Source organism: Sturnira hondurensis, unplaced genomic scaffold (genome assembly GCF_014824575.4).
Source record: "Sturnira hondurensis isolate 20B ecotype Veracruz unplaced genomic scaffold, ASM1482457v3 Scaffold0022977, whole genome shotgun sequence".
In the NCBI taxonomy this organism is placed as follows: Eukaryota; Metazoa; Chordata; class Mammalia; order Chiroptera; family Phyllostomidae; genus Sturnira; species Sturnira hondurensis.
In genome coordinates, this window is record NW_028095608.1 from 1150485 (window position 1) to 1162572 (window position 12088).

The window sequence follows — 12088 nt, forward strand, 5'->3', positions numbered from 1 at the left end:
GCCAGTAGCACTCCCTTCCCAGCTGTAATAACCAAAAAGCTCCAGACACTGCCAATGCTCCCTGACAGATGAACTTGCCCCTGGTTCACCGAATAAGTAGTTTTCAACTAGTTACTTCAAGTCCTAAAATGTCCCACCAAATTTACTACAAGTTTATATATACACAGAACATATGTATATTTTATGATATAATTTTAGCATATACTGCATTACTCATAAATCATGGGATGAGATTTTTTAAAATGTTGCTAGACCTTGATTTTAGAAACAGCAGTTTTTACCTAAATACCAAAATTAAGTCTTGAGAATACTGTATAAAACTTCACATTTATGTAAGGCTGGATAAATAATTTAGTACATTATTTTACTGCTATAACTAAAATATTCAATAGTAAAAGTGCCACATTTATGAGACTAACAACCATACTTAATTACCATAAAAATTTACTACACAGAATTGCTCACAATTCTGTAGCCTATATAAAGTCAAAAATCAAAATTTTCCTCTCTTAATCAGGTTTTTTTCCTTATCTCACAAAAATATAAAAGTTCATCTGTACTATTTCAAAGCTCCATCAAATTTTGACATTACCCAAAACATTTAATTGGGTGTTTACTCTTATCTCTGAGGTCATTAAAATGTAGAAACTATGACCATTCAGTAAATAATACCAGAATAACTGGCTATCAATTTGAAAAAAGAAATTTGATTGTATTTCAGAATGTTTAAAAAAATAAGTGTGGCTCGGTGGATTGAGCACGGGCCTGTGAGGCAAGGGGTTGCCGGTTCCGTTTCCGGTCGGGGCGCATGCCTGGGTTGCGGGCCAGGTCCCCGGTGGAGGACACGTGAGAGGCACCCACGCATTGGTGTTTCTCCCCCTCTCTTTCTCCCTCATTTCCCTTCTTTCTAAAAATAAATAAATAAAATATTAAAAATAAAAATAAATGTTTATTTTGTTTGTAAAACAAAAATAAAACTATAAATTAAAGACTACATTGGAAAATAAACTTAAAGGTGATGAAAGGAAGGTCTTCTTAAACAAGGTTCAAAATTAAACTACAAAGGAAGAAGTGACAGCTACAGTGACATGAAAATTGATAGTACAGATAAGAGTAAAGCAGTATGAGAAAAGTACTTGCAACTAAAGCTGCAGTGCATTAATATTCAGGATATATAAAGAACTCACACCCCCAAAATATTAAGAAAGAGATAACCCTCCTAAGAGGAGAAAGAAGTTACTATGGAAGATACTATAAGCTAGCAATTCAAAACATACAGGGTGGGGCAGAAGCACAGCTGTGAGTGCACAAAACACAGTTTATTCTTGTATTATTATTATTTCTTAATTATTGTATTATTTTCCATATGGGTAACTGTAAAACTAATTTTGCCCCCACCCAGTATATATAAATGTTTCTTTTGATAAACATGTGAAAAGATGTTTAACATCACTAGTAAATCATAGAAGGGGTATATTAAAACAAAACTCTGAGGCTATTTTGTGTCCAGATGGGCAAAACTGAAAAGATTACAACCATCAACTTTGACAATGATTGGAAAAGCATGTACGCTCATACACTGTTCAGGGAAGTATAAATTAATAGTCTTTGAAGAAGGCAATTTTCATTACCTACTTTTTTAAAAGATTTTACTTATTTATTTTTAGAGACTGGGAAGGGATGGAGAAAGGGAGGGAGAGAAACATCAATGTGTGGTTGCCTCTCATATGTCCCAAACTGGGGACCCGGCTGCATCCCAGGCATGTGTCCTGACTGGGAATCAAACCAGCAGCCCTTTGGTTCGAAGACCGGTACTCAATCCACTGAGTCACACCAGCCAAGGCTACCTACTGAGGTTTTAAAAGTACATTTCACATTAGTCCCTGTCTACTACTTAATGTGTACGCTACAGAAGACACTTAATTCAGCATAATTCAGTATTTATTTTAATAGCCAAAAAAAGAAGAAAAAAGATACCACATTGGAATATCATTGATAAAAGGAAGTAAGTTCTAGTATATCAAGTATTATAAAATGCACTACTAATAAACTCTATCTGTTGTAGAAGATAAACACACTTAAAAGTACATTTAAAAACAGTTAAAGATGGAAAAAATTCTCTAAGATATATTCTGAAGTGAAAAAAAGGGTAGAAATCCAATTGTATAATACATACAAGTAAATAATTTCAAATTATGTTAGCACATATTAATGAAATAAGAATTTAAATATCTGGAAAGTTAACCATTAATAGTAATAGTGTCTGTGGTTCTAGGAGATAAAGTAAATCAAGGAAACTTTGCTCTGTTTGTATTATCTTTGAAAATCCATTTTTAAAAGAGTTATTCCCTTACCTACAGTGTACCAACTTGCATCTGTTAATTTATTGATAACAGCTTCCTGATATGCACCATCAAGATTCTTCACTTCCACAATAGCTCCAACCTAAAGTATTTTAAAAAATTAGAAAAGCTATTAGAAGAAAAGTGAGCAAAACAAAAACGGGCTTTATTCTGTAAAAACTGAGTGCATGGTGGCAAAGAATAAAATTACTGATTTGATTTGTGTTGAGGTACCAGCAGTTTTACCTACCACTGTTTTGTACCAACAGCAAAAATATCTCCACAGTCATAAGGCAAGTAATATCTAAGTATTATTGTTGAAACAGTCACGTCTGCTGTGCCCTATAAAGGTCTTGGGAGCCAGCTAGGGTCCTTAGACCTCACTTTGGGAACCAGAACCACTGTATGTGAAATTGTCCCTGCCCCATCTTACCCACTCTTCTTTGAAGAAGGCTGGGGAAGGGTAGGGACAATTAAGAAATAACTTTGAAGCCTCCAATGCTGAGTTACATTTACATGGCCCTTATAACTAATTCAAATTAAAAAGCTTCTGCATAGGAAAGGAAACTATCAAGAAAATGAAAAGCCAATCTACTGAATGGGAGAAAATATTGTAAATCATTAATCTAATAAAGGGTTAATATCCAAAATATATAAAGAACTCATAAAACTCAACAGCAAAACAAACAAAAAAATGGGCAGAGAATCTGAACATTTTTCCGAAGACATACAGATAGAGAGCCAACAGGTGCATGAAAAAGTGATCACTAAACATCAGAGGAAAGCACATCCAACCAAAATAAGATAGCAACTCACATCTGTTGGAATGGCTAGTATCAACAAGAAATAAGTGTCAGCAAGCACGTGGCGAAAGGGGAACCACTGTGCACTGCTGATAGAGTGGATTAGAGAAGCCACTACAGCAAACAATGGAAGTTATTCAAAAAATAAAAGTAAAACTACCACAGGATCCAGCAATTCTGCTTCTGGGTATTTATTAGAAAAAAAAAGAAGACGCTAAATTTGAAAAGATATATGCACTTCCACGTTTAATGTAACATTATTTACAACAGTCAAGAAGCCATGGGAGCAACCTAGGTGTCCAGTGACATGATGAATAAAGTTTTAAATAGGTAGTGTGTATATGCAACTATTTAGCCACAAAAAAGGAAATCCTGCCATGTAACATGGATGGAACTTGAGAACATCATGAAAATTATAGAAGATAATATGTGCAAAAGTGAAATATATGAAAAGTCAGGCAGAGAAGGACAAACACTTCCTGAGATCACTAGTGTGTGGAACCTAAACAAATGAGCCAAATTCACAGCTACAGAGAACAAATTGGGGGCTGCCACAAGGGTGGTGGTGGGGGATTGGTGAAAGGGTCAAAAGGTACAAAGTTCCAATTGTAAAATAAGTCAAGAGGATGTAATTTCTAGCACGGTGATTACAGTCAATGATACTGTATCACATATTTGAAAGTTGCTCACAGAACAATTCTAAAAACCCTTGTCAACAAGAAAAAGAAAATATTTGGTAATTACATATGGTTGATATTAACTACATTAATTGTGATGAACAGTTTGAAATGCATACAAAAACAGAACCATTATGTTGTATACCTGAAACTAATATAATGTAATATCAATTATAGCTCAATAAAAATAAAATAAAATGTGCATGGTCTTCACTGTGCTAACAGAATGAACTTGTTCAGAGAAGAGACTGTTAACCCCACATGATGCCCAAAGGCGGGGGAACTCCACAGAATTAACAGAACTCATATACAATGACTGCAGTCAATAAATACACTGCATGATTTTTTACTTTAATACTCAAGTGGTCTAAGTATTATTTTCATGCAAACTCATTAAAAATAAATTTAGATCAAATGACCATTACTTTTATTTTCTATAACAAAACTATTAATCCAAATAATCTATAGTAAAAAATACTTTAACAATCTTGAGACCAAATTTTAACATGCTTGCGTATGTCAAAATCAAAATGATTCTCTAAATTCTAATAAAAAATAATTTTAATAAATCACAAATACTTTTTTAATTTTAATAAAATAAAACAAACCAGTAAAATAAACCAACTATGCTACAAAGAGGCTGAAGCAGAAGGAGAGACAGACTCTTGAAGATATAAAGTAGCTGCCAGTTCTATCCCTTCACAACACTGAACATTTTTTGTAGCTGGTACCAGCTAACCTCTGCCCAGTGAGTGAACAGGTAAGTCAGGTGGCTACGAACTATGCTTATGAGGCAAAAACACAAAGCATGGAGGTGTACATGTTCTGAACATCCAGAGAGCACAGTGCTGCAATTATACAGGCTGTGAGCCTGCAGAGTTTTGGTTCTCCCATTACTGACAGCGAGACCTTGGTCAGATTACCTCCTTCAATTTCCTCCTCTGTGAAGAGCATTTATGAGGATTTTTTACAATGCATGCAAAAGATGCCTGATACTAGCACATACTAACTACTAAATAAATGGTGGCTAATGTCATAGTGGGCATATTTTTGTCCTTTTGTCCTCAAGTGACAAACTTGTGCATATAATGTTAAAGATAACACCTACAAAATAAAAATGAAAAATTATTTATATAAGGCAAAATACAAAAAACTTAAAAGTTTTAGTTTGCCATAGTACCTAATACATATGCAAGGTACCAACGCCCTGTAGATCCAATTAAGTGTTTAAATCAACTACAAACAAAAACTGATACACACATCAATTTAAACCTCTTAAAACTACAGCTTCATAAATAAAGGATTTTTCTTGTGTTTACAAATGTTTCTTCAATTCTGTTAGCATTCCTTTAAATTCACCCAACCAGGCCAATGTCCATTTTCAGACTTTTGAAAAAACCAAAGAGCATATGATAAGTCACCCACACATTCCCTTTGACTCACCTGCTGGTAAGCAAGAAAGTTAAGCAGCACTTATTTCTCTGACCAGTGACAAAAAATAAACACTAAGAAATACAACTATCTGCATGTATAAACATGTTCATCACTTATAATTGCCTGATGACTCTCCCCCAAAATTTCATTTGTGAGCAGTTGCTCCAAGGAGTTAAACACTCTGAGGGTTTTGTTCTTCCCACTTTTCACATCATCTCAGAACATACATCACTTAATCTTAATGACGTAAATGGATTACATCACCTACTAATTCTGGAAAATCCATCACTCACTAATGAAACATGGTGAGGCTGAAACAGGTATGTAAATAAAAAGCAGTCAGTGCTTCCTTCATGTTCATTTGGTTTCTGAACAGTTAGGTTTTACTATCTATCTATCTTATCAGGCTTTACTGAGCATTAAATCTACTTTTTTTTCTATTAGTCTATTCAGAAGGAAATACCTATTTATCAACTCATTAACAAAATACTCAATGAATTAAAAAGAAATGACCAAATGTAAGTACTAATAATGTTTCCCACTGAAGCACTAGAATTAATAACAAATAAATAAATGAATTACCTTTAGTGGGCCTTTTATGTGGTCATCTTGAACTTCCACTGTTGAAGAATCATGCCTAAATGTTACCTGGAGATTATAAATTTAATTAGCTACACACAAACACACATACAAGAGCAACACAAGCTTATCAATACATGACCCTTGACTCATTTTTATTACAAGTAATCTAAACTAAGATCTGCCTACTTTATATAAAATCTCAATCCCTGAGTAGATTAACTGAAAATTCTATTATTTAAACAACTTCCCAGATTAAATTACTTGATGTTTCACATATCATACTTTATTCAATACTACTAGTTATTAGTTTAGCTGCATAATTTCTTTTTCTAAAATATGAGGAAGAAAGAGGCGGAGATCTAAGGCTACAGGCTGAGGCTACAGGCTGAGGCTACAGGCTGATCCTGCACAACAACAAAGGGGCTGAGGTGCCAGCATGCCCTGCAGTTGAAGATACATGTATTAACTTCTGACTCACCCAAAACATAACTACTAATCACCGGCTGATGACCAGAAAGAAGCTTTACCAATAACATAAACAGCTGATTAATACAAATCAGCTGTTAACATACATTATTCTGTATGTTATATGTATTACATATTGCATTCTTAGAATACAAGAGGCTAGAGGGGAAAAAAGTTAAGAAAAATCATTTAAAAACCCCAGAAAATCCATTTACAGTATTTATAGAAAAAAACCCGCATATAAGTGGATCCACACAGTTCAAATCTATGTTGTTCAAGGGTCTAATATATACCATTTTGTGATGGTCTAACTTATAATAAGCAGTAGCAATGAACATTTAATGAGATTTAAGTATCAGTCTTAAGCATCAAACATCTAATTTTCACAACAACCTTATTTGGTAGGTATGACTGTTCCCATTCTGTTGATAAGAAAACTGAGGAACAAAAAGTGTAAGCAGTAACTGATCCAAGATACCAGAACTGCTACATGGTGGAGGTTAATTTTCAAACTCAAGCAGTCTGGTTCCAGAACTTTACTGTGCTCTCTATATCAGTATAGAAACCAGAGAATGGAAAACCTGATGTGAGGACAGTATGCTAAAATAAAGAGTTCAAGTTTAAATATTTAGCTGGTGAAAAACAAGATAGCTTCTAGTATTCAGTACAGAAAAAGTTGTTTTCCCTATACAAAGCTGGAGTTCTTACAGAAATTAAACCATTAACAGGCTATGAAAGGAAATATCCTATACTCATAGCAATGAAGGTGCTTCCGCCTCACAAAAGCCCTTTATTTTAATTGTGTGTTTAGTCCTGGCTGGTTGGGCATCATTCGGCAGATCAAAAGACCATCAAAGTTCCAGTCAGGACACATGCCTGGGTTGCAAATTCGGTCTCTGGCTGGGGCACATGCAAGAGGCAACCTATCGATGTCTATCTCCCTTAACTTTTTCCTTCCCTTCCCCCCTCCCTAGGGAAAATGAAAGGACAAAAAATTAAATAGATAGATAGATAGACAGACAGATAGATAGATAACATGTTTAGGCAACTGTGCTAATCACTTAGACTCTAAGCCACTTAAGGATGGGGACTGGATCTTAACACTAGAGTTTCAATACTTTATATAGTGCTTAGCACATAGTAAATGCTCAGCAAATAAAAACTGGTGGTGGCCTGGCTGGTGTAGCTCAGTGGATTGAGCGCGAGCCTGTGAACCACACGATCGTGGTTCAATTCCCAATCAGGGCACATGCCTGGGTTGTGGGCCAGTTCCCAGCAGGGGACACATGAGAGGCAACCATACATTGATATTTCTCTCCTTCCCTTCCCCTCTAAAGATAAATAAATAAAATCTTTAAAAAAAAAACTGGTGGTGAAGAAGCTTATCAACAAATTGTTGCAAAATTTATCAACTTTGAATTATAAATAAATAAAACAGGTAAAAATATACCACCATTATTTGTTGAGAAAACCATTAACTTTCAATTATAAACAGACTTTATTGTTTAAAAAAGTTTATTTATTGACCTGAGAGAGAGATAGAGAAGAGAGAGAAACACTGACTCGCTCTTTTATCCCTTGACACATTCACTGGTTGACCCTTGCCTGTGCCCTCACCAGAGACCCAACCCACAACCTTGGTGATTTGAACGACACTCTAAGTGAGCTACCTGGTTGGGGCAAATTATAAACAGATTGTAGAGAAGCCAAAAAAAATCAAATTTTAATATTTTATTGACTGATTATTACAGAAAAAGAGGAAAGGGGAGGGAAAAGGGGGGGAGCGAGTGACATGGATTTTGTTGTTCCACTTACTGATGCATTCATTAGTTGACTCTTATATGTGCCCTGACCAGGGATCAAACCAGCAACCTTGCTGTATTAGAACAATGCTTTAACCAATGGAGCTACCAGCCAGGGCCAACAATAATTTTTAGATGCCCATTATTTATAAGGCACAAGGTAGTACTTGGTACTCTGTGCTATCAACAGAGGCAGTTTTTTTCCTTTTATCAATAGGAAGAAATGGCAGAACTGCTACATGTCATTTAGCCAGTTCATTCATCACAGAGACACCAGCTGAGATTGCAATTCCAGGCTAAAATCTAGTCTGTGCTCTGCAGCCCAAAGCATGGGTCCTGGAGTAACTGTTTTCCTGCCCAAAGGGAACACCTTTTTCCAACCAGGCTCTGCTAAGGAGGCTCTCCACTGGGAATCAGGGCTTCTGTCTAATTTACACTAAGGTGTTACATGTGCTAGTATTAGCCCTGTCCCTGGGAGTGAGAAAACTGGTAGCAAGCTTTCTCTTCATCTCTAAGATAATAGTGAAAACAAAAAAAGGAGTGCTCAGGAAACACCAGTGTGTGAAGTCAGAACAGGAAATGCCTCTCTCTATAAGAGTACTATAAGAGTACCCACATACTCAAATCACAAAAGAGCTCACAGGCACCAGACACGTGAAAGCTGAAGGTAGGGTGGGTCCTAGACCAACATCTTACAGGCTTACTGTTAAAAGGCCTTACCACCACAGTTCTTAACTAGGGAGTATGAAAATTAGAATCACCAGGGAAGCTTTATTTAAACACGGAAGAAAAGGAGGGAAGGAGAGAGGAAAGAATAGATAGATGGATGGATGGATGAATGGAGAAAAGAAGGAATGTGGGTATGGAAAAAACTTCAGAAGAGACAGTGATCCTCTGTACTGGAAGTGCAACACCTCTATGGCCTGTTTAATTGGTGATAATTAAACCAATGTTTTACAGGGTATCTGCTCATCTGGACTATTAATCCCTGAGGACGGAAGTCATCTTCATACCTCCCCTTCCTTACCTAACAGAGTTCCTTGCAAGGTTGGCCACTCAGTAAATAGCTGACAAATAAATATCTACCTTCAAATATTTGACTTGGCTCATATTTTTCAATACTAATAATTTATTAAAATGTGAACAGTTACAGTTCTTTGTTATTATCTGAGACAAAACACAAATATTCTAGAAAGAATTTTCAAGAAAGGCAGAGAATAAAAATTCAACAACTAACTAGATCGACCATAGTTCAGTTATCTAGGGCACCATCAATTATAAAGTGCATCTCAATTTCATGAATAAAGCAGAGGAGAGGGTCTTAAAAATAATGAATTGGGGTAATTCCCATTCTGCCACATTTGCTATAATGGCCTTGGAAAAATCACTAACCCTTTATGAGCCTTATTTTTCTTACAATAAAATTAAGAAACTAATCTGAGTTGGCCAAAAAGATCTTTCAGTTTTTCTGTAAAATAAAAGACACATTTTTCGTTTTTACCAATAACTTTACTGATTTGAGTATTTTATGTCAGCTACCTCTTGTGTGGTATAACACTGATTGTTCTCAATGTCTCAATTTGATTGTTATCAATTTTAACTGGTCTACCTAGCCGTGGAGCAACATCCAGAGAGAAATTTCCAGCACAAAACTTTGCAAGCCGCTTTTGACATGTTCGATCAGTCAAAAGCTCCTTTTCCATACATTGCACAAGTCTTTTTGCATTTCAGTGGCATTTTTACCTTTCTTGAAATAATCAAGCATAATACACCAAAAATGCTGTGCATTTTCTTCTATTTTCAGTATTAAAATGGCTACATAAAAATTCACCAAATTTGCCCTGGCTGATGTGGCTCAGTGGAGGCCTGTGAACCAAAGGGTCGCCAGTTGGATTTCCAGTCAGGGCACCTGCCTGGCTTGTGGGCCAGGTCCCCAGTGGGCAACCACACACTGATATTTTTTCTCTCCCTCCCTTTCGCCTCCCCTTCCCCCCTCTACAAATAAATAAAATCTTTAAAAAAAAATATATATATATATATATATAATTCACTAATTTTAGTAAGTTTTCTTTTAAATGCATGCTGAGCCCCAACTGGCGTAGTTCAGTGGATTGAACACAGGCCTGCAAACCAATTCCCAGTCAGGGCACACGGCTGGCTTGTGGGCCAGGTTCCCATTGAGGGGCGTGTGAGGGGCAACCACACACTGATGTTTCTCTCCCTCTCTTTCTGCTTCCCTTCCCCTCTCTCTAAAAGAGAAATAAAATCTTTAAAAAATAAAATGCACACTGATATGACAGTTGTAACAATCTAACAAAATTGTTTCAAGTGAAATTAAAAGACAACTAAGTGCTACCAGAGCCATCTTATGGGGGACAAAAAACAAATTAACATTTTGGCCAATCCAAAATGTGACTTCTAGGGTCCTTTCCAGCTGTAAAATGCTAACAAACAATAACAAATCTATATAGTAAAGTGACATTAAAAAATACCAACTGTACTAATCTAATTCCATTCCAATTGGAATACTAAAAAATCACAATGCTTTTTTTTCAGATATTTTTACAACCATTACTCCTAGAAACTAAACTCATCCTGCAAACAAATTATTAAATGTACTCACCAAACTAAAGTTTAAATATCAAATACTGAACATACAACTTATAACATCTACATATACTGTACCTTGACTTTGACCAGTCTTTTTGCTGTCTTGATCTTGGCTTCACAAAAAGCTCCTCTGTATTTAGCACTCACATCAGTGCCCACTGTCAAATAGGGAGGCTCATCAAGGGCCTAAAAATGTAAAGAAATTAGATTTAAACTCTCTAATTCTTTCCCACACTCAGACCTCAGAAGGGCAAATCCAATCCTGTTATAGCCATGGAAATTATAATAGTTGAATGTATTTGTTAACAAGAACACTCTATAAAATACCCTAAAAATAAGTAAAGTGTGTATAATAAAGTCTATCTAAATGCATAAATGTACATCATTTAAAATATAAAAGCACGTTTTTCTCTATACAAAATATAGAGAAATAATATGAATTAGCGGTCCATAATATGAATTAGCTCAATCACAAGTATATACCGTTCCTTCCCCTGTCCTCCCTCCACCATCCATTCAAATATGTATTTACTATATAACCACAAGACAGGTTCTTAAAGTTCAAAGTCTGAGAAATTTTTCTTTTAAAATAGGCTATGTCTTTACAAGCACCCAAATTGAGAATAGTTTTGTTATATCCCTAACTAGACAATTCTTAGATAGAACGGCCTCATATAAGGGGCATGGGGAGACATGTATTCAAACTACAAAATCCAATCTGGGAGGTTTCTTTTTCCTTTTTTTTTTAACATTTTTTCTAGATTTTATTTATTTTATCTTTAGAGGGGAAAGGAAGGAGAGAGAGAGAAAAAAACATCAATGCATGGCTGCCTCTGGTGTGTCCCCTGCCAGGAACTGGCCCGCAACCCAGGCATGTGCCCCGACTGGGAATCGAACAACTATCCTGTGGTTTGCAGGCCCGCGCTCAATCCACTGAGCTATGCCAGCCAGGGCCAATCTGGGAGGTTTCAAATAAAAATTAGCCAAAATGTCTCAAACGCTTTGGGTCATGAGTTCACTGTTTGTTTATCCTTCTAGAGTAAATAGTATTTTAGTTCTCCTTACTTGTAATTTAGGTTTTAATAGTCCTAATCTAGCTGCTCTGACTTTTTACAACCAGGTAAATTTCTGCATAGGATCTACATTTCTAAGGAGTTCTGCTTATATTCATCAATTCTATAGCCAAAGAAAGATTGTACAAAAAGTAGCTTTTACAAAACTAATATTCCAAGAAAACTAATATTCCAAGAAGCTCCACCAAAAAGAAACTGGATTACTAAATGAATTCCCACTCTGCCTCATTATTTCCCAATTTATTTGTCCAAAGAACCTTTTCCCCCTCCTATTAACATTACCATCTTGAAGAAATTCCA

At 35.7% G+C, this 12088-nt stretch overlaps 1 protein-coding gene across 4 annotated transcripts in view; it reads right to left on the bottom strand.

Moving 5' to 3' along the window:
- The window catches only part of ARID4B (AT-rich interaction domain 4B), a 140453-nt gene that overhangs the window by 72221 nt on the left and 56144 nt on the right, over positions 1 to 12088 (bottom strand). For all 4 annotated transcript variants that reach the window (XM_037037328.1, XM_037037329.1, XM_037037326.1 and 1 more), the window contains exons 3-5: positions 10791 to 10901; positions 5839 to 5904; positions 2355 to 2445 (exon numbers count right to left, since the gene is read on the bottom strand). In XM_037037328.1, the coding sequence (XP_036893223.1) occupies positions 2355 to 2445; positions 5839 to 5904; positions 10791 to 10901 (268 nt within the window). The remainder of the gene's footprint in view (positions 1 to 2354; positions 2446 to 5838; positions 5905 to 10790; positions 10902 to 12088) is intronic.